This window comes from Leptopilina boulardi, unplaced genomic scaffold (assembly GCF_019393585.1).
Source record: "Leptopilina boulardi isolate dan_hultmark-lab unplaced genomic scaffold, ZJU_Lbou_2.1 LbouV2_352, whole genome shotgun sequence".
Taxonomy (NCBI): domain Eukaryota; kingdom Metazoa; phylum Arthropoda; class Insecta; order Hymenoptera; family Figitidae; genus Leptopilina; species Leptopilina boulardi.
Window position 1 is genome coordinate 1,309,745 of NW_026137921.1, and position 23,902 is coordinate 1,333,646.

A 23,902-nucleotide genomic window follows, 5' to 3' on the forward strand; every position below is an offset into this window, starting at 1 on the left:
AGACTCTGATTTTAAGATAGTGTCTCGCCACTACGGACGATTTTTTATGTCGGTAGTCGCGAGACATTATCGTAAATCGGCAATAACTTTTTTTTCCAATATCTGTTCTGTAACTGTATAAGTTAAATTTGCAGTATAGAGTCACACCTGTCCATGGATATATATACAGACTTGATGTTCTTGAAAATGTGAGTGCTATAACAAAAAAACAAAACGTGTCTCGCCACTACCGACTCTCCCTTATGTTAAAACATTGAATTTCCATTTGATAGAACTTTCACATATCAAATCATACACGCGGCTGAAACATTTTAGCGAGTTTTTTTTAAACTACCGCTGCGCTGATATGTTTTGTTCAAGTGTTTGATGGGATATGTAAAATGGAAATTGGACATTTTAATAGTTCTATCAATTATACTTCGGACAATTGTTCCATCAAATAGAGTTTTGTGACAATTCTAGTAAATAAAAATAATTATTAATATAATATTAAATTATTTATTAACAATTAAAGTTATATAAGATACTTTTAAAACAAAATTAATTTCAGAAAAATTTGTAGAATTTATATTTAACTAAACTTTTATAAAGCAGATTTTCCATTACAAACGAATTTTCAAATAATACAATTTCCATTTAACAAAATTTTTACATACCTGAAAATACTAAGAATATTTTGAAAAAAGTTTTATAGTGGGCCTAATATTTCTATTTATTTAAATCATTTGTTTAAATTGAAAAAAAAAATTTTCGTTTTATTTTATTTTTCAAAATAAAATGGGATGCATGATTATGTTCTAAAAATCATTATAGTTAGAATTTTCATTTTATGATATTTTATTTGTCATAATTATTTTTGATCAGAATTTTTATTTGTTCGAATTATTATTTTGATATAATTTCCATATAACCAATTTTCAATACTACAGAATTTTTACTTAACCGAAAAATCATTTAAGAGAATTTCTTTGATAGAATTTTAACTTGTCCGAAATTGCAAATGGCCGAACAAACAATCGACAGAAAGATTTTGGCGCGATTTTTAAAATCAACCAATCATAATTTTATGAATAATTTTTGATTGGTTTATTTTAAAAATCGCACCAAAATCTTTCTGTCGATTTGTAAGTTCAAGTTGGGTGGGAGAAATCCAAAATGGCGATTAAGTGGAGCACAAACAAACATTACAAATGTGTGGGATAAAGTTGAATTTTTTTAATATCTCGCTTAAAAGAAAATTTTGGAACCTAAGTATGTATTAGGATTTTAGTTTCTATTTTTAACCCTCACTTTCTAAGGTGGGCTCTCACTTTGAGATACGTCTATACACGTACTTACAAAAAAAAATTAAAAAAAAAAAAAAAAAAAAAAATAGATATATATGACCCTGACGTTATTTAAGATATTTTGAACGCTAAATCCGAATTTAAAGTCTAAAATGAAAATTTCAAAAACCCAGTTCCAATATATATTTTCTGAAAAGTGACTTATTTTGAAATGCGCTTGAAACTCTCAGTCTCGCATTATTATAAAAAAGAAATAATTTGAAAAAAATTAATTCGAAGAAATTTCATGACAATTATAAAATTTTATTTACACTATTTTAATTGCATTAAATTAATTTTTATTATAGTAAAAAAAAATTTTAATGAGTCACATTTAAAGTTAATTAAAATCAAATTGCGCCAATTTTGTCACGTGGTCGCGCAAAAATCAGGCGTGCGTCTCTTCTATCTTTGTCACTCTTATTGTATTTGAAATGATGGGGATAAATTTTTTTTGAAAATGTATATTTTCGATTATTATATTGCAATATTATGTTTATATAAATTCTAATTAAAAAAATAAATATTTTTTTGTATATTTAATGCTAAATATTATAATATTTAATCTAAAATTACAAATTAGATAATCAAGAGTGAGAGAGAAAACAAGAGACGCGTTTCTACCCTCTCAGTTCCGCATTTTTACATCCCCGCCATTGGCTTTAACGTGATTGGTGCAAAAAAAAGAAAAAAATATCCTCGCGCGTCTAAATTTCGTATAATCACGTGGTTGAAAATTCACTTTTGTGCTTCATCAATTTCATGGCGTGGGATCATTTCTCTGGCGTTGGTCATTGACAGTGGTTCAAAATCGCAAGTTATCATCGGGCGTTTCGATTTTTAGTGACTACGTGTTTGTGAAAATTAAATTAACATTTTTAATTCTTTAAAATCAGTGTTTTAGCTTTCGGGAGTGTTTCGTATTTTTTTAAACCCGTGATTGAGTAATATTTAGGGGTTGAATTTTTTGACGTTACGTCTTACTCCTCGATGGTTCATGGTGTTACGTATACTTCAAAGACAAGGGCGAAATTAAAAAAGGGTATCTTATCTTTGAAGAACACATAATTCTCCAAACTTTTTAGAACTCGGTCTATTTTTACGGTTATTTTTCACATTTTTTGAATGGAAATTTAACTTGAAAGTAGGGATCTCCGAGGGCTATTTAGTTTGGAAGAATCGCCTTGAAGCTATCATTAAAATTTTTAATTCTTTCGAGTCAATGTTAGCTTCCGGGAATGTTCGCAATTTCTTTAAACCCGAGATCGAGTTATTTAGGAAGTAATTTTATTTTCGTCAACTTTTATTTAAAATACAATAATTTTTTAATTTTGGGAGTGTTCGCAATATTTAAAACCGCGATCGTATTAAATGAAAGTTTTTTTTTAAGTTAACACGTGGTCCGGGAGTTTGCGAAATTCCTAAAACCGCGTGTGAGTGATTTTTTTTTGCCAATTTGGAAACCACCGTTCGAGTGCCACTCCGGGATGGAGATCGGGCATCGGCGAAGGGTGTCCACGGTAAGAGTTTTTTTTATTCTATAATTATAATAATTGAAAAAACATGGTTGTATGAAAAATTGTAATTTTGAAATGTATCTTTTTCAGACTGAAGGACAGGAAGGTGGATGCAGAGAAAGCATGGCCCCTGCATAGTTCCGTCGAGGTGAATCCGCAATCAGCAAATGAATTTTATTTTAAACGTATAGCGACACACCCTGAAATGATTAACTTCTAAAATTCTAATTTAGAAATTAATTACCACAAATGGCAAGCATTATTTTAAATGTATGAAATTTTAATGTCTACATTTAAAATTTTGTAAATTGTTATTTATTTCAGGATTATATCATTTCTTATAATGTTCCCCCTTTTTAATAATTCTCAATACATTTTTAAACTTAAAAATTAAAATATAATACTCTTAAAAATTTTTCTATAAAAAATTTCTTAATAATCTGAAATATTTTTTAAAATTAATATTAATAAATTTAAAATTTAATCAGGAGAAAAAAATTCGAAAAATTCAAATCTGTTATTGAAAATTCAAATTTTATACTGAAAATTCAAATTTTATACTGAAAATTCAAATCTGTTATTGAAATTTCAAATTTTTTTATTCAAAATTCAAATATGTTATTGAAAATTCAAATCTGTTATTGAAAATCCAAGTTCAGTTACTTGAAATTGTCAAGTAATAGCTAAAGGATACCCTTACAAATTAGTTATCCTAGTAATAGATGATACCTGGATCCATCAACTACCTAAACTTATTTGTGTTTAGTGAGTCTCATTAGTTTAGTGTGAGTTCTTTTTGCGTAAGCATCTTCTCAGGATAATACTGTTCGGGAGTGAAGTTTATTTTTAAACCTAATATTTGAAGCCCTTAAATAAGAAGAAGTTTTATCAACAAATATTGCAAAGGTAAGTTTTTTTGTATTGTATTTTGTAAAAATGTTTGACTTCTACTAGATAATATGAAAATTTAGAATAGTTAATAATATTTAATTAATTAAACTATGTAATTTGTTTAGTACATTTTAACCAAATTATTTCTATTCTGCTTTCGTTTATTTTTGTTAACTCCTTCACATAAGTGTATTGATATATAAATGGGCGTCCTTTTTCAATAACTCCTTTAAAGCGTCACTTAGATTTCCTTACTATATATATTTAATTTTTCATTACAATTATCATAAAAAAATATAAAATTTAGGATTATAATAAATTTTTTAAAAATAGTAATGATTTATTAGGCTCAATAGCAGGAATTGATAATAGCTTTACATACAAGTTGTTGAATTTTCATGATATATTTCTAACAGTGTACAGGTATAGGCAGGGAATTTTTTGTGTATGTTTGATTGTAGTTGTAGTAATTTCGCATATATCTTTCTTAAAGTGTCGCTATCTTCTAATTATTCCATAAGACATGTAGTTCATTTACATTTATTTGGAAAAATTAACTTAAATTTTTACAAATAAAAGTATAAATAAACTAGAAATTTTTTTGTACTTGTTTACTAACTTTTCTTTCAGCAAATCATCGTGGTAAGAAAAATATTTATTTATATTCTAAAATTTTGTAATATTTTTTGTGTAAATTGTGCCCATTTTAAATATGTATAAATATGTGTTTTTAAAATTTTTTTCTTTTCTTTTTTGACAGTGTTTATAATCAGAGAACAAATATACGAATTTCTATTTAAATTCGTGATTATTTAAATATAAGAAAAAAAATTTACTTGGAACAGCGAAAAGTTTCATTGGAATAACGAAAGTTTTAATTGTTTCAATTAAATCTTTCACTATTCTAATAAAATCTTTTGCTATTCCAGATGAAACTTTTTTTTCTGTGCAAGAATAAATTTCAGAAAATTTTGATTATTTATTTTTTGAGTTTCTTAAAAAATTTACGGGTTTACGCGAAGGTAGAGATACAGCTAAAAGACTGGTCACAAAAATGCCTAATTTATGTGGGTCAAAAATTTAAGGATATAAAAAAATTATAATAAATATTTTGTACTTTTTTTAAGTTATTAAAAAAATCTATTTTTACGCGAAGGTCGTGATACAGCTAAACGATTGGTCACAAAAATGCCTTAGTACGTGGGTCAAATATTTCCGGACTATACAATAAAATTCTTCCTAATAAAAATTCTTTAAAATGCCTATTATTTTCTATGAGTAAAATTGAAGATTTTACGTGCGCACATCAATTTCCAGTTGTCGAAAATAAATAAATTATTAATTAATTAAAAACTACTTAATTACTAATTAATTAATTATTTATGTTGTGGAAGTTGTTGTGGAACCACCCCGTGGATTCGTCCTCATGGATCTGGCACGTGCGCCCATGTCGGGGGCCCTGACGTCTCCGGGGCAAGGTCGTGGCTTTTTACACACGGGAATACATTAATTTAATATATTTTTTGTTATTTAATATTTTTAATATTTATTTCTTTATTTAATTTATAACTATAAGCAAACACATATGACTTTTTTAAGTGACAAATATTTCAATTTGTTAAAGATAAAGAATATTTTATTTCTAAGATCCACAATATTTTGTTGTATTTGATTATCACATTTGTAAAAATAAATTAAAAAATATATAATTTATTTTTATATAAATATATAAATGCGCAAATATTATAATGTATAAAAAATGTTAGTAAGTTACTTTTTTAAAACATTTATGAAATTTATCTTTATAAAAGTATTATTTAATATTTAACAAAAAATATTAAACAATAGTTAATTTTTTTAAGTAATATAAAATTGTTTTTCTTTTTTTTTATTGTAAAGAATTTATTCAGCTGTAACTTTTTTATTGGACACATTTTCGAAAAATCACTAGTTTAAAAGTTGTACTGGAAAAACTGAAAAATACCGGATTTTGACTAAAATTTTTGGAATTTAATACACGACTAATTTGATTGAACTAGTTTGTTAATAGTATTCAAAGTTGTACACAAACATTTTAAAATTTAAATGAAAACAAATATAAAATAAACTGAGTCTAAGGGAATTTAAAAATGTTTGTAAATAAGAAAAAGTTGACATCATTTGTTTCATTAATTTTTTTTTATTCTGTGCGATTCCAAATGAGATTTTGACTTTTTCGGAGTAGGTTAACCGATTGCAATGAAACTTTGGAATTTTGTTATATATAGTAAGACTAATCTTTAACGTAAATTTCAGCCTAAAATATTTGTTAGTTTACGAGATTTGCAATAATAACAAAAAATTTAAAACTGCTATATCTTCCGTTCTAATAAACGGATTGAGGTCTACTTTTTTTTAAAATGTCAAGGAAAATGAGAGGAATAAATCTCTTTCAGAACATTTTTTTATAATTTTACAACTAAAAAAATTATTAAATAATAATTGAATAACTTTCGCGCGACTAACTAAAATTCAATCACTTAAACGCTAAAATGATCTTACCTGTGTTTTCTTTAATGTTCCAAAGGATTTTTATTGTAAATGTAAGTTTAACTTAAGAAATTTTATTAATTTATTAGTATAAACAATTGAGATTTCTGCTAGTTGACGTGCAGACGACATTGCGCACGCAGCATTCTCACATAGCCAACTGACGTGATTCGTGGACTAAATTGGCTATGTGAGAATGCTGCGTGCGCAATGTCGTCTGCACGTCAACTAGCAGAAATCTCAATTGTTTATACTAATAAATTAATAAAATTTCTTAAGTTAAACTTACATTTACAATAAAAATCCTTTGGAACATTAAAGAAAACACAGGTAAGATCATTTTAGCGTTTAAGTGATTGAATTTTAGTTAGTCGCGCGAAAGTTATTCAATTATTATTTAATAATTTTTTTAGTTGTAAAATTATAAAAAAATGTTCTGAAAGAGATTTATTCCTCTCATTTTCCTTGACATTTTAAAAAAAAGTAGACCTCAATCCGTTTATTAGAACGGAAGATATAGCAGTTTTAAATTTTTTGTTATTATTGCAAATCTCGTAAACTAACAAATATTTTAGGTTGAAATTTACGTTAAAGATTAGTCTTACTATATATAACAAAATTCCAAAGTTTCATTGCAATCGGTTAACCTACTCCGAAAAAGTCAAAATCTCACTTGGAATCGCACTTCTGTAAAAATATTCTCAGAAAAAAATCAAAAATGAGATATCTAATTTATCTTTAAACTGATACATTTATTGTAATTATTAGCATTTTATTACACTCACTAAAAATAAGTATATATCTAAAAATCGAAAATTCATAATGGTAATAAAAATATTTTTTCCAAAATGGAAGAAAATATTTCAAAATTTGTTCTTTAAAATATAAAATAAACTTAAAGCAATCAGTCTCGATAATATGATTTTACTTGTAAATATTAATAATTATTATTAATGTATACCTCTTGACACTTAAATTATTCGGGTAACAAAAATTTTTTTTGTCAATGATACTTAATATTAATTTTTCAGACATATACAAAGTAGTGTTTTATTTATTTATTTTTCTGTTTTAGAAAAAAAAATTACCTTATACTTTCAATAAAATTGTAAGTACATTAAATTAATTGTAAATCTATATTGTTCTTATATTTAGAAAAATAAAATCGAAAAGTAAATCAATGAAAATAAACGATTTTCACTTTTGCTTTTCAATACTTATATTTCTTTACTCTTTTTTTTGTTGTTCATTGTTTATTAAATTCAATAAAAATGTTTATTTAACGATGAAGAGATAAAACTCACACGTTCGTTTGGTAAAAATTGAAAATTTAATAAATCCAAAAAATATATATATTTTTTCGATTTATTAAATTTTCAATATCGTATATATATACGATCGCGTTTAGATTTACATAATAAAATTTAATTTGAATGTAAATTTACCTTTATTTACTACTCCCCTGACAGTATTTGTCAAAAAGAAAATTTTATTTTAAAAAAACATTTTATTATTAATTTATAATTCTGTTAGAAACAAAATATTTACCGTAAAAATCAATTAATTAATTAATAATAAGAATATTAATTATCACATTCGAAAAAAATGCGTCGAATTTTTGAAAAACTTGTCTATTTAAAAATTGAATTTATTATTTATCAATTTTTTAATTTATTTTCTTTTTTTTTTGCAAATACTGTCACGAGAGATCTGACTTTAAAGGTTTTTTTTAGTTTTATTTACAAGATTAAAAAAAAAAAAATTTGTTAAATTTACTTCTTTCTTAGGACTAGTGTGTTCTTAATGCGGAAATAAAACAAAAAATAATTATGCCTGTACCTGATATATAAATATATTCGTTCTATACTTTTCTCTATGAAAGTACGACAATCAAGTCAGTATTCTATTTAAAGAAGCTGACAATAAGTGTAAAAATGCAGTATCATTATTATTTCGTTAAGGACACGAAAATTCTTAGAAAAATCCAATGAGGAAGCAAGTCAGTTCCATCTCTTTCTCATCCATTTTGCGAAAGATCGTTTGTTTGTAAAAAATGGTAAAAACATTCAATTATTTCTTATAAACTATCCTAGTGAATGAGAGAGCTTATCATTCTGAAATAGAAATAAAATTTTTATTAATGTTTTTCATTTACTGTTATAAATCAAATTTTGCTAGTTAATGCTGAACAGAATTAGAAACTGTAAGAGGTATTTTTTTTAAAAACCATATTAAGGTGAAAAAAATTTGTTTAATTCAAATAATTGATTATTTGGTTAAGCTTACCCATATAAATAATAGAAGAAAGACATTAGATAAAAGGCTAATTTAACCCATCCTTCACGTTGGCACTTTGTTAAGCTGGTTGCGTCTAAAATATTCGTAGGATCATAGAGACCTGGTCTTGACATAACAGGTCTATTACGATACCTATTAATGTGATACGCAATCAATGGAACATTTAAAAGTAATGATATCCATTCATTACTGATTAGAAATAAAAAATTAATAAATAAATGTAATCCATATTCCGGAAGAACTAACTGAAATATAAATTTGTTCAAAATACCATTAATAGAAACGCATGAATATTCCTCCACATTAGACCTATCGGAATTTTTGTCGTGTCGAATTCAAAATTATCGAACTTTTATTTAACAGAATTGCAGACTTCACATTGTTTCCTCTATTTTTCCTCTATTTTAAAAAATTCCCCTTTTTTCACTAATTTTCCCTATTTTTTTTTTTTTTTTTTTGAAACACGAATAATGGGATATTTCATAAAAATCCAAATTTGAATCAAAAAGTTACCAAGCTTTGGATTACACGAATTTTTCGACTTTTTTTTAATGAATGCGACTATTTCGACTTATTTTTATAAAATGGGACTTTTTCGACTTTTTTGAACAAAATATATTTTCATCAAAATTTTTTGAAAATTTTATTATTTAAAATACTTTTTCAATGCAAATTTTTCTAAAATTCAGTTATTGTCTGAATCTTATAAAAAAAATATTCAGCAATTAAAATAAAAAATTAATTTTTTTCAATAATATTTTAAGGGGATTTTCTGGTTTAGAATTGACAAAAAAGTACACGTTTTAAAACTTTTATTGTAAGAAAAGTATTGAATAAATTGCAAAAATTCTTTTTGGACATTATTGTTGCACATTACATAGAGAAAATTAAAAAAAATATTTTTAAGTGTATTTAGTTCAATTTCTTAGCTGTAGGTGGCGTCTTCTAAAAGGTGCCTTTTTTTGGTACAGGTAATTGCGGACAACCTGTAATATATAATTTCAAATTTCAAACGCGAATCTCTTCATAAGGGTTTATTCTAGACAATAAACCTAAAAAACGATTTTTTAAAAGATTCTTTTTTTTTATTTTTTATGAACATTTTTCTTAAAAATTCGAAAAAATACCGTGTTTTTGGGGCAATTTACCCCCTTATAAAAAAAACAGGGGGTAGAAAAATGAAGTTTCAAATATTTATTGTCTAGAATAAACCCTTATGAAGAGATTCGCGTTTAAAATTTGAAATTATATATTACACGTTGTCCGCAATCACCTGTAGCAAAAAAAGGCACCTTTTAGAAGATGCCAGTTACAGCTAAGAAATTGAACTAAATTACACTTAAAAATATTTTTTTTATTTTTTCTCTATGTAATGTGCAATAATGTCCAAAAAGAATTTTTACAAATTAATTAATACTTTTCTTACAACAAATATTTTAAAACGTGTACTTTTTTTGTCAATTCTAAACTAGAAAGTTCCCTAAATCAATTTCTTTGAAAATTTAATTATTTAAAATATTTGCCAAAATTCTGAATTCGAATAATTTTTACAATGACTTGGAATTTTTTTCTTCCTATTAATAAAAAATTACTTGCATTTTTCAAAAAAAAAATAAAAAAAAAATTAGTTTAGAAGTAATTTTTATTCTGTGGAAAATTAATTTTAAAATAAGTTTAAATAATAAAAAGCGTTTATTCATTAGATGTATGCAATTCACATTTTTATAAAACATTGAAAATGACATTTAAAAAAAAAATTAATTACTATACTGGAAAAATCTCTCCTTTAAATCTCACTTTTCTCTATAAATTTATCATCTATTAAAAAATTTGGAAAAAAAATTTTTCGTTTCTATACTTTCTATGTTTTAAGATGTTTTTTATTCATCAAGAAAATTTTTAAAACAACTTTAAAGCATTTTGGTTAAGAAAAATATACATTTAGATTTTACCCTATTTTTCTCCTTTTTTCAAATAAAATTTCCCCTATTTCCCTTTTTTTTTAGCAAAGTTTATGCTGTACAGCCTGGAATTGTCAATTAACAGAAATTGTACTAACCATAAGCTGAATTTTTAATTTCTATTTCACCAAAACTCCATTTGATTTTTCGGTCAAATAAATTCACTTGTCCGAATTGTCATTTTACAGAACAATTCTGTTAGTTAAAAACTATTTTTTAAGAAAAATTTGGGTAAGTCCACGTCAGAAATATCAGAATCTGCAAGTGGTTCTTCGATTTTAATGATACTTGGTAAAATTATAGCTTTAAATAAGAGCAATGTGTAAGTAAAAGGAATTTTTAAAATATCTAAAATTGTAGGAGTTATATTACTTTTAATTTTGATACTGCATTTTTTTCTTTCCTTTATATCTCCGTCAATTTTCAACCGATTTTGATGAATCAAAAACGATTTTTTTCAGAAAATTACGTATTTTCAGAAAATTTTAAAATAAAAATAAAATTTTCTTATTTAAATAGAAAAAAGTAAAAAACAAAATTTCTTTTAGATTTTTTTCAATTTCGACCTCTTTTTTTTAAATTTTAATTTTTTAATAATATTCCTTTTTATTTTATCTTTAATTAAAAAAAAAATTCATCCTGGAGACTTTTTTAGATCTCGTGATATCGTTCTTTAAATATCCACATCTCAAGAAAACTAGGATCCAGATTTGTGTTTCTACTTTCATTTGTTTTATAATATTATTGTTACAAACTAGAAACTTTCGCGTAATAATGTTTTTAATTTTAAATTACTTGACTAAAACAAGTGAAAATTCCAGCAAATCAATATTTTATTAATAGATTTGAAGCAAAGTTTTTATTTTTTGTAATATTTATAATTTAAAATAAATTGTAATGAAACCTTAACAATGCAACCTGAAATTGTAACTGAAGTTTTTAGCGCTTTCTTTTAGAGGATTCTAAAACAAATAGTTATTCATAACCATAAAAAAATTTCATCAAACAAATGAAAGTAATGATAGAAGCAAGTCCTGCGGTTTTCAAATTGATGAAGACTTATAATGCTTAAAGGACGATATCACGAGATCTAAAAAAGTCTCCAGGATGAATTTTTTTTTAAATTAAAGATAAAATAAAAAGGAATATTATTAAAAAATTAAAATTTAAAAAAAAGAGGTCGAAATTGAAAAAAAATCTAAAAGAAATTTTGTTTTTTACTTTTTTCTATTTAAATAAGAAAATTTTATTTTTATTTTAAAATTTTCTGAAAATACGTAATTTTCTGAAAAAAATCGTTTTTGATTCATCAAAATCAGTTGAAAATTGACCGAGATATAAAGGAAAGAAAAAAATGCAGTATCAAAATTAAAAGTGATATAACTCCTACAATTTTAGATATTTTAAAAATTCCTTTTACTTACACATTGCTCTTATATAAAGCTATAATTTTACCAAGTATCATTAAAATCGAAGAACCACTTGCAGATTCTGATATTTCTGACGTGGACTTACCCTTTTGTTAAATGGAAATTGTATTATTTGAAAATTCGTTGTATTAGAAAATCTGCTTTAAACTGAACTTTTAAAGTTCAGTTAAATAGAATTTCTATTAAATTACAATTTAGTTAAATAGAAATTTTTCGATATGTAATTTTGATTCATTTTAAAATCCACTTTATAAAATTCTGGTAAATAAATATTCGATAATTTTTAATTTGACAGTACAAAAATTTAATTACTTAATTAGATGTAGAATTTTTTTTTTTAGAAACATAAACAAAAAAAATTAATTTTGCATTAAAAAAATTTTTAAAATAGTTTTAGTATTTGTAAAAAAAAGAAAAATTCAAAACAAATACTCACCGGATTCAGACTGTTACATTGTTCTATTGGATCTTTGTATTCTGTTCTTAATTCATCGAAGGCGATTATCTAAAATAAAACGGTAATTAATATAAAAAATAAATAAAAATTATTTCCCACTAATTCAAAAGAAGACAAATTATTTACAATTTACTAAAATTTAAACAGAGAAAAATAATTAAATAAAATTTTATTCCTCCAAAGAACATTAATTTCTTTTTTTTTTTTTTAGAAAATATCAATTTATATAAATATGAATTTATGATCTTCAACAGAATGTAGAAGGAAAAATTGTTTTATTTGTAAACAAACAATAACAGTTAACCCCCTCAATAAAGATATATTCTCTTTACTTAACAATGATTTTTGTATTAAACGAATTTATTTTGTATATTTGTCAATGAAAATATAATGAAATGAATAATTAATAATAAAGTGCACGTGATTGTTATTTAACTTTTGTATCTTAAGAAAAATATCAAGTCATTCTTTTTAAGGTTAGGTAGACTACTATTTTATATTTGAATTGCGCTTATTTTCTAAATCAAAAATTTACTTCTTTTCATAATAATTAAATGATATGAAAAATTACAATACTCACGTGTAATATTGAAAAAAATATTAAAACTGCGTCACAAATTAATGCGACAATATATGAAAAAGCGGCTATGTTAAACACCATTTTTGAGTATGTATAGATGTGTGTGTGTGTGGGAGTATGAATTTTAAACCTTTGCGACAAACGGCATTTCCAAATTATGCACCATAAATTTCTGCTATTGCGCATGCGTCGATACTATTTCATTCATTGGTTATTTATTTCTACGTAAAAATTTAAAATAATTTTTTTTCTTTATAATTAAAAATTTTCAAGTTTAGTAACTAAAAAAACAGTAAATTAGTTACGATTGTGTAATTTTTTTAAATAGTTTTAAGTAACAAATACTAAAGATAAATTTCTTAAAAATAATAATTAACTGATAATAATTATAATTTTTAATATTGATTATTAAAAGAATTTTTAGAAAAATATTACAAAAATATTAATTTTTAAATTGCACCTTGATAAAACATATTTATTTAAAAAATAACAAAGAAATACATTAAAATAAAAATGTTAAATGAATTATATACTTAATTAACATAACACGAGTATAAAAATGTCTTCATTTATTTAATCTCACAAGAATGGAAAATAGTTTTTCCAAATATATATAATAAATATACTCTATTATAATTTGATTAATAATAATAATAATAATAATAATAATGTTGCAGTCATATAAATTTTTTTTTTATTATTTTTCTTTTATCTCAAATTATTTTTAAGCTCATTCATTAGCATCGATCCAATTACCATTTTTTCACAATTCACACAAATTTCCAATGATTCGTCATTTATAATTTTTATTGTCACCAAAACAAGTGATTTTGATGTTAGAGTGTGAGCCGCGTACCTATGAAATAAAAAATAAAATTTAGTTTAAAATAAAAAAAATTTAATTAAAATGGCTGAAATATCAAACAATTTAATTGACATTTTTAATAATAAAGAAATTAGAAAAAAAACATGGTAATTTAGCAAACAAAACAAAAATTTTACCTTATGATATTATCTTCACTCGAAACAACAGCTAAATTTGCCGCTTCAAAAATTTTTTGTGAAAGTGTTTTTCGATTTCCTGTGAAATTAACTTTCGTCAAATGTTCATTCATTCCTTTTAATTTTTCCTTTTCAGAAATAAATACACTTTCGGGCAATAAAACTGATCTTAAAATTTCTCCAATTGGCGCTTTTATATTAACTGGACACGAGAGAATTTCGTCGTTTTTCATAAAATCAATATTAAACGAAGCCGGTTGTGTGGAATCATTGAAATTAATACCAACAGTTGTCAGCGAATTGGAATTTGGTTGAATCACAGTAATTGGTGTAAAGTCATGGACAATCATTCCCGATGATAATTTCTATAAAAAAAGAAAAGTCCCCCCCAATAAAAATTATCTCAAATAAATGCCCACAAATAGAATCACACTAATTTCCTCATCAGGGAATCTGACAATAAATAAAATTATGAAAATTATAAAAATTAATTAAAAACAATAAAGAAAAATACAAAGAATCAAATTAATATGGGACGAAAATTAACAAAAATAAATTATACAATGAAACAATATAAATAAATTAAAATACATAAAGACAAATTTAAAGAATATAAAAAAAATAAAAAATAGAAAAAAATATTTAAACAAAATTTTAAAAATGAAATTGTAACAGGAAAGTAACAAAATAAATAAAAATAAAGACAAAATATAGAAAAATAATAAAACAAATTAATATAAAAAAACAATTAAAATAAAAAAATAGGTATACAAAAATAATAAAAAATAATTTACCAATTTATGCGATGGAACAAAAATTAACAGCCATTCTCACAATTGTCATTGAGAAATTATTTGCATTATTTGGTAAATTGTGTTTGATTATTTTTTTTATATTTTGTCCTTTGTAGTATTTTTTATATTTATTTTATTTATTTTGATATTTTTCTTTTAAAATTTTGTTTTTATTCTTGTTCTATTTTGTATTTTTGTTACATATTAAATTTGTCTTTATTTTAATTTATTTATATTGTTTCATTGTTAATTTATTTTTGTTAATTTTACTCCTCATATTAATTTCATTTTTTGTATTTTTGTTTTGTTGTTTTTAATTAATTTTTATAATATTATTTATTGTCAGACATTTTTGGAAGAGAAAATCAGTGTGATTTTTAAACGTTGAAAAAAATTTTATTAAAAATCAATTTGTCCGAATATTATTGTTTTGCTATTTAACAAATCTCTAATATATTCTACTCGAATGTTAAAATTTTGATAATTAAAAATTATAAGAAATTACAATTTACCGAAATAATAAATATTTAAGAATTACCTTATTTCCAATATGTATGTTGTTAATTGGATCTTTGCCATCATTTGTAAAAGTAAATTCAATACTAGCCATAACTGAACTGACTAAATGTTGCGATCTTGTAAATCGATAATCAAGTTTTAAGCCGTGACCATTGATTTTATTTAATATCTCAATTTTCTTCATTGGAATGTATGAAGCAGAAACTTCTCGTATTTCATTTGAATCATTTGGATTAATTGGTGTTAAAAATCCCCCTAAACTTGGTGTCATTACTGGTGTCATTGGTATCACTGTGGGGGTAAAAAAATCATTATTTAAAAAAAAAAATGTTTTTTCAAAATTCTTTTACTCAAAAGAAAAAAAAATTTAAACATTTTCTCTTCTCTTACCATCATCCAAATCTAATAGCAAATCGAGATTGCTCTTGGGTTTTTCTTTACTTTCAATTTTTACTGATTTCTCTTTAACCGCAGTCTTTTCTTCAATTTCACTTTCTTCTGAACTTGATTCATCCTCCTCGTCGGAATAGTCCTCTGAATCTTCACTTTCTTCACTTTCGCTACTCGATTCTTTAACGTGTTTTTTACTTTTCTTTTTATTTGCCTCGTCATCGGACTTATCGGAAATAGAGGAATATTCATTTGAATTACTTTCATCATCCGACGTATCGCCTGATGATTCTGAACTTTCGTCTTCCTCTTCTTCTTCGGATTCTAAATGAAAAATTTAAAAATATATTCTTTTGAATTTTTAGACCATTTTGAAAAATAAAAAAAATATTTATTCAATTCACCTTCATCCGGTGTACTCTCACAATAAAAGTCCTCCTTCTTTTTGTCTTTTCTCTCCTTTTTGCCAATTGGTAAAATATCTTGTGGCAGTGGTTCGGCAACATCGCGAACTGATGGATCTGGTGGCACATCAGGAAACGATGGCAATGAACGATAACCAGAGCATGGCATATCTAAATAATGTGAAAGTGTTCCCAATTGAAATTGTGATTCTTTAAATCTTGATGTGAGCGTTGGCGCTGGTTTTGTTGCTAAAAATATTTTTTGAGCCAATTCTTGAAGTTTACGTTTTGGTTTACCCTCATCCTCCTCATCGAATATGAAAAAACGAAGAAAACGTGCTCTATCTCTAATATCATAATTTTGATCATATTTTGCCAATTGAAAGACATATTGACAAAATGATTTTGTTTGATTTGGATTATTTAAATATAATTTCACAGCAAGATTTAATGTTTGTAATTTAACAATATCTTGTTCGTTGATAAATGTTTTGGCCATTTTTCTAAGAACATCGGGAGCAATTTTTGGCACACGATCAGAATATTCGCCCAATAACCATAAAATCGATGCTCTCGCCTGTGGAACTGTTATAAAATCCATTAATTTTGCCATATGAGCAATTATTTCTTTATGTTCATTTGGTTGGGTTTGTAGGAGTTTCTTTATCACAACAACACTTTCAGCTACAACAGCCTCTGAAAGGGAAATAAATTACTTTTTATTTTCTTTACTTGTTTTTTTTTTTTTTTTTTTTGGTTTTAATTAAAGAAAATTTTTACCATCTCTGTTACTGAGCAAAGAAACAAGTCCATTGAGACAAGTGTCAGTGACTCCTTTAATATTGCTTGCACATCTCCCAATTGCCTGAATGCTCGCACCAACAAATTCCTTATCACTACTTGAAATATAGGTTTGAAATTCTCTCAAAATAACGCTTATACTCATTTCGGTAGCTAAATTCGTTAAAATATCCAATTTCAATAATTTTATGTGCGTTGGATCAGATGTTCGAACAAAAAATGATTTCAAAAATGGTTCAAACATTCCCTGTGAAAAATTGGAAAAATTTTTTAATTACTTTCATCTATTTTGTATTATTACAATTTTTTTTTGTTAACCCGTTTAAGATTTTAAATAAATTATGTAAATTAAAATTAAATTATTAATCTGTTAATTAATCTTAATTCTAAATTAGAATAATCTTATTGGATTATTTTTACGCAAGGTATCCATTAAAATACATTTGGAAATAAACTTCAATGTTTTTTTAAAAAAGTTTATCACTGTTTTTTCCAAATTTTTAAATTAATTTAGATTATTAATTTAGTTTAAAAAATTTTAGTTTTTTGAATAATTATTTATCAATACAATTATTTAAAATAAATTAATTGTCTTTTTTTAGATTCAATAATCAAACATATTCATTTTAACTGTTATGCAAATTTAAATATTAAAAAATGAAATTATTTAGCAATTTTTAAATTAAAATATCATGTAAATTCAATTATTTTTAAAATTCAAATTTTGTTTATATTAAATTATTGTGTAAATTTTCATTATTTTAATTTAAAATTGTTCGAATCAATATATAATAATAAAATTAATAATAACAATTTTTTTGGGACTGAGATAAGACATAACACATCTTAACCAATATCTTCGTCAGAATTTTATCAATCTAAAATCAATTATTAAATCAATAATATAATAATTTAATTATTGATTATTTAAGATATATGAGGACTAGCGGTGTTTTAATAATTTTTCTCTTTTTTCTTGTTTCAAGTTTTAAAAATTAACTATATTATAGACTACTTGACTTTATAATATTATAAACAATTTAATTATTTTAAAATAAGGGTAAATTGATGAGGAATAATATTTATTATAAAATTTAAAAAGTCCACAATGAAGGAATGGTTTAAAAAAAATTTAGCCACTTTATAAATATCAGATAATTTATGGGAAATGGGATAATTTTTATCTAAAAATTTTTAAAACAATTGAATTTTAGAAAAACTTGATAAAAATTATTTGAAATTAATAAAATAAATTTTAAAAGTAATTGAATTTTAAGAGATTTTAAATTAAAATTATTGTAAAATTTAATTTCAGAAATTTTTTTTTTTTTACAAATTACAGACAATAATTGAATATTAAAAAAAATTTTAACTAAATAATTGAAAAATATTTTAAATAATTAAATTTTAGAAGAACGTGGTTAAAATTATTGAAAATAATTAATTTGGCGAAGAATTTTAAATAGAAATTAAAAAAAATAAATAAATTCCAGTTACAGTGAAAATTATTAGAATTAATCAAATTTCAGGAAATTTCTAATCGAAAATTTTTGAAAATTTGAATAGCTGAAAATTTTTTTAAAAAGAATTTTAGTCAATAATTCAATTTTTAAAGAATTTTTAATTGAAAAAAGTTTAAAATAATTTAATTTTCAAAAAATTTCTTTAAAACTATTGAAAATAATTAACTTTGCAAAAACTTTTTATAACTTAAATTTTCAAAACAATTGAATTTTGGAAGAGCTATAGTTATTATTATGATTTTTTGAAATAATTTTTTTTTTCACCTTGCGAGTAATCGATATACTAGCGATACAATGAAGAACGATACTTTGAACTTCACGATGACTGCGAAGTAATCTTATTAGTGCTTTTGCAGCAACAATAACTTCACTTCGAGGTGCTGCATGATGATATAACTGAGCAACGGACATAACAACAGATGCATTTCTACTTTGCAAAAGAGGCTTCGTATTTCTCAATAATAATCGATGATCAATATCTAAAGTAAATTTTGGCTTTTTTACACTTGACGAATCACTGTCGGATTCATAAAAAGAACGTTCCTCTTCATCTTCAATTTCCTGTATAAACAACAATATTTTCATAAATAAAAATTAGAAAATTAAAAAAAAATTCCAATAAAAAAAATGAACGTACGTTTAAATTTGGATTTATAAATTGAGTCCTAGCATATCTTGTCAACATATTAACAATGACAATTTGTCCCCATTCATCAACGTCAACTAATAAATTGCACAATTTTCGATAATTTTTATGAATTAAATCAATTCGTTCGGGACAAACTTCTTCAAATGCCATTACTGCTGAACCAACAACAAGTGTTGTTTTATCGGACAATAATTTCTCCAAAACACAAATTAATTCATCCTTTTGTTCAGGATCCAAGGAATATAATTTTGGAATTGCGTGCGCTGCAGTTTTACGAACGTACGGTGACATATCGCTTGCCGAATCTTTTATGGCGAGCATTACTATTGGAACAATCATTGCAACTCTTATACTTGAAAGAACACGAAGGGCACTTGCTCTTATCAATTGATTTGGATCTTTTAATGCTCTTTGAAATGTTGATATTGACAATAATGCCAAATCTTGTTGATCCTCGGCATAACGAACTAAATAGACGTATACCAATTTTTTTACTTCTATATTTTTTGATACGACATTTTTAACAACTGCTGGAAATAGATCGGAGGCATCTCTTCCTTTTGCCACCATCTAAATATTTGTTTATTTCATTATTTTCTTCGATTTATATTAAGAAAGAGACGAAGCTGAAGTACACAACATTTATGATAAACGATTTTTAAAGAAATAATTTTTAAAAATGCAAAAATTCTATAATTTTTTGCCTAAAAAAAATATGTTTTTTTTATAATTTGTTGATTAATTAAAACTACAAGAAATATTTTTTTAGGCGAAAAATTATTTCTTTAAAAATCGTTTATCATAAACGTTGCGTACTGTAGATACGTAGAGGGAGGAAATAAAAAAAATATAAAAAAAAAAGTTGGAACAGAAATGAAAGAAACTATTAATAAAATAAGTTTTATCCAACGTTTTGAAATCTAAATGATTTTATATTAAAGAGAGAAAAATAAAAAGTAATGTCACTTAAAGTTTTGGAACAAAAGGAGGAATTTTTACATTTTCTTTTTCATACAAATTTTTTGGATTATTCTATTTAATTCTTTAATTTTATACTTATGACGAATTAACTTTTTATAATTTTGTTATCTACATTTTATTTTTAATTTAGTAATATAATGTTTAATTTCATATTTTTTAATTTATTAAGTAATTTTTATCTTTCTCTCTTTGATATTTATAATAATTTTTATACATCAATAAATTTTGTGAAGAGAAAATCTTTTAGATTTCGAAACATTGGAGAAATATAAGAATCTTTAATATAAATTTACCCCAATTATTCGTTTCATTGCTTCCAATTTTAATCCATCCTTGTTACTATCAAGCATTTGCTTCAAGTCATCGTGTCTAAAAATAGAAAATTCATTTAATGAAAAATTTTTTTTTCTCTAAAGTTTTAATTTCAAAAATGCAAACATATTTTAAGTTTTTTTTTTTTGAATGCTCATACTTAAATTTCTTAAGAATGCATCAATTTAAAAATTTTTTTTTCAATTCTATATTCAATTTTCAATTCTATATATAACTTTTCAAAAATTTGAAGCAAAAAATTAACGAAAAATAATTTACTATATTTTTTGCAATGTACAGATTAAAATATTATTTTTAAAACTGTATATATATATATATATTTCAATTTTTTAACAATAAATTTTTAAAACAATTTTTTTTTATTTTTTTTAAATTTTCGAAATTTAAAATACTTGTAACATAAAAAGACTTAAATATACGAATAATGCCAAAAAAAATCGTAAGTATTTATAAAAAAAATACTAAATTTCGAAAAATTTTAAAAATTCCGAAGAAATTTAAAAAAAATTGTTTTTCTCCGACGAGACTGAACCTAAAATTTGTTCATAAAAAATTAAAAAATATAAACAGTTTTACAAATAGGATTTTAATCTTCAAATTGCAAAAAATCTAGTAAATTTTCGAAAAATTTACTTAAAAACTTTTTTTAAAAAATTTTCAAATTAATACATTTTTAAAAAAATTATGATTATTCCAAAAAAAAATATTATATAATAATAAAATGCTTGGTCTGTCCTTCTGTCCTAACTTGAAGTTGGCCTTTTCTGATTTCACGTGTTTTTTTAAATAGTAATCTTATGACGTGTCAAATTTCGACAATTCTTTTTCTCATTTTTGCCAAAGTTGTATAATTGTGTTTCCAAATTTCGGAATAAGTTTCTTTAAAATTCCAAATTCGAAAATTCAATTCACGAAGCTGAAGTACACAACGTTTACCAACGAAATTTTTTTTAAAGTTGTATATTGATTCAAAAATTGTATACAAATACAAAAAATTTATGATGTGAAAAAAGATGCGCCAGGAAATTTCGTACAAGATAGTAATTTGAAAAAAATTTATTTTTAAGGTACCAGGGGCCAACGAATACCTATTAAATATTAATTATAAAAACACAGGCCGCGAATCAACTTAAAGACACAAAAAGTCGTTTTAGTCGATTTATATTCCAAAAAAAGTGGATTTGTTTTTTATTTTAACAAAAATATTTTAAAGATATTTAAATAAAAAATTTTTTTTAATAATAATCCTTTTCGAAGGGTTAAAGTTGAAATTTTTAGAAATAATTAAATTTCAAAAGATATTGTTAATTTTCAAACAATTATTAAATTTTACAGAACTAAAAATAATTTATCAAACAATTTTTGGAAAAATTTTTTTAAATTTAATTGAATTTTCAAAGATTTCAAATTGAGATTTTTTGAATTAATTGAAACTTGTGTTTTGTAATTAAAATTTTAGATGATTTCACTAAAAATTTATTAGAAAATGCGGACAAAATACAATAATTTGAAAATCATTTTTAATTGAAAAATGGTTTCAGATAGTTCAATTTTCAAAGAATATTATTAAAATAATTAAAAATAATTGAATTTCCTTAGAGTTATAATTGAAATTATTAAATTGCAAAAAAAAAAATTTTCGATTGAAAATTTTAGAAATAATTAAATTTTAGATGCTTTTAAATTCAAATTATTGAAAATTCAATTAATTTGGAATTCAAATTTCTGAGAATAATGAAATTTTATTTGATTTTAAATTTGGAAAATAATTGAATTTCAGTTCATTTTAAATTGAAAATTTTGGGAAATAATTGAATTTTAATTGAAATTATGGACAATAATTTAATTTAAGTTCATTATTGATTGAAATTTTGGATAATTAATTTTGAATAGAAATTTTAGAAAATAATTGAATTTTATTTCATTTTAAATTGAAAACTTGGTAAATAATTAAATTTTAAATTGAAAATTTTGGATAATTATTGGATTTTTAATTAATTTTGAATTAAAATTTCGGGTAATAATTGAATTTTAGTTTATTTTGAATTGAAATTTAAAAAAAATAATTCAATTTTATTGTGATATTTTTTTTTTAAATTATAAACAATTGTTAAATTTCATAAAAATTTTAATTGAAAAATAATTTTGATATAATTGAATTTGTGATGTATTTCATTAAAATTATTAAAAATAATTAATTTAGTGAAGAATCATTTTAGTTGAAAATTTGTTAAATAATTGAATTGAAGAAGATCTGAAGAAGATCTACATTTTATACTAAAAAATGTATTTTATTTACAATTTTTTTTCAAATGTAAAAAAAATGTCGCATTTTATTAAAATAAGTCGATAAAAGTCGTATTTTTGAAAAAAGTCGGAAAAAGTCGTATAATCCGAGGCCTGTGAACATATAATTTTCATTATTATCATTTAATATGTAATAATATTCTAATAAATTAAATTTTTATTTATAATATTAATTTTTAATTTCTTTATAACAAACAATTAAATACTCAATTTGGCGCGCTTGCTCGCGTTTAATTTTGCTAGTATAGATATAAAAAGTTTGAAATTTTCTATTATTTATTTTTCGTAAGCGGCTGGATAAAAAAATTCGAAAAAAAATCCTGGAACCTTTTTTTGTAGGTTACAAAATGATGAAAAAATTTAATCGAAATCAAAAAAGTCCAACGATAAGTTGAAATGTCACAGATCCCACAAATTTAAATTAACGATCACCATTAGGACAATTTAAAAAAATCAAATTAAGCCGAAATTAATTATCATATCCTTTATTTTACAATTTTTGAAAAAATTTTAACAGAAAAATTGTAAATTTTAAATACCTAAATAAAATTAAGAGAAAATAAACTCTTTACTAGATAGAATTTGTAAATTTCAAATAAAAATTAAATATTGAATAAAATAAGAAAAATGAATGTTGAAAAAAAATATGAATTTAATCTTATTTATGCTGTAAATAACGATCTATAAAAAATTTACATAAATTATTAAATCCCGATTAAGAAAGGCGGGAATCTAACCTCAAAATCAAAACTTATAACTTAGAAAGTAAATGACATTTTTATATTATTTTATTATTAGTACTTTTTGTAATCGGAATGGAAAAAACCTCCAGATGCAGGATCAGTGCCTAATTCCGGTTCTCCAGCACTTGAAGGTCTATCAATACTGTAAGACCCTCCATTATTTGACATTGTATTCGCTGCTGCAGTTAACATTTTTTCTATATTAAAAAAAACTATACTATTTACAAATGAAATCACTTAAAACTTTTATGAAAAATTTTTCTTTCCAATGTTTATAAATTTCATGACAAAATTAACCGAACTATTCATAAACAGATGGGAATATTTTTTTTTTTATTATAAAATATATTAAATTACATTCCACATCACTCATGAATCTTCGACTATGAATTTTATATAGATAGGAAACATCGATGTTATATTCATTCAGAAAAATGTTTTCTTCTTTTTTTTTGTATATAGGTAATA

The 23,902-nt window shown here is 23.4% G+C and overlaps 2 protein-coding genes across 2 annotated transcripts; both read right to left on the bottom strand.

Moving 5' to 3' along the window:
* Positions 1-8,089: 8,089 nt before the first annotated feature.
* Positions 8,090-13,148, bottom strand: LOC127286301 (protein cornichon). Its single transcript, XM_051312685.1, has 4 exons — positions 12,989-13,148; positions 12,388-12,456; positions 8,549-8,805; positions 8,090-8,376 (listed from the first exon to the last, which is right to left on the bottom strand). Exons 1-4 carry the CDS (start codon positions 13,067-13,069, stop codon positions 8,352-8,354), a joined length of 432 nt encoding a protein of 143 aa, XP_051168642.1. The 5' UTR covers positions 13,070-13,148; the 3' UTR covers positions 8,090-8,351.
* Positions 13,149-13,542: 394 nt separating this feature from the next.
* Positions 13,543-23,823, bottom strand: LOC127286289 (AP-3 complex subunit beta-2). The gene is made up of 10 exons (XM_051312668.1): positions 23,493-23,823; positions 20,345-20,420; positions 19,059-19,640; positions 18,686-18,982; positions 16,878-17,145; positions 16,098-16,793; positions 15,694-16,017; positions 15,323-15,594; positions 13,991-14,355; positions 13,543-13,844 (listed from the first exon to the last, which is right to left on the bottom strand). Exons 1-10 carry the CDS (start codon positions 23,624-23,626, stop codon positions 13,697-13,699), a joined length of 3,162 nt encoding a protein of 1,053 aa, XP_051168625.1. The 5' UTR covers positions 23,627-23,823; the 3' UTR covers positions 13,543-13,696.
* Between the last annotated feature and the right edge of the window lie 79 nt (positions 23,824-23,902).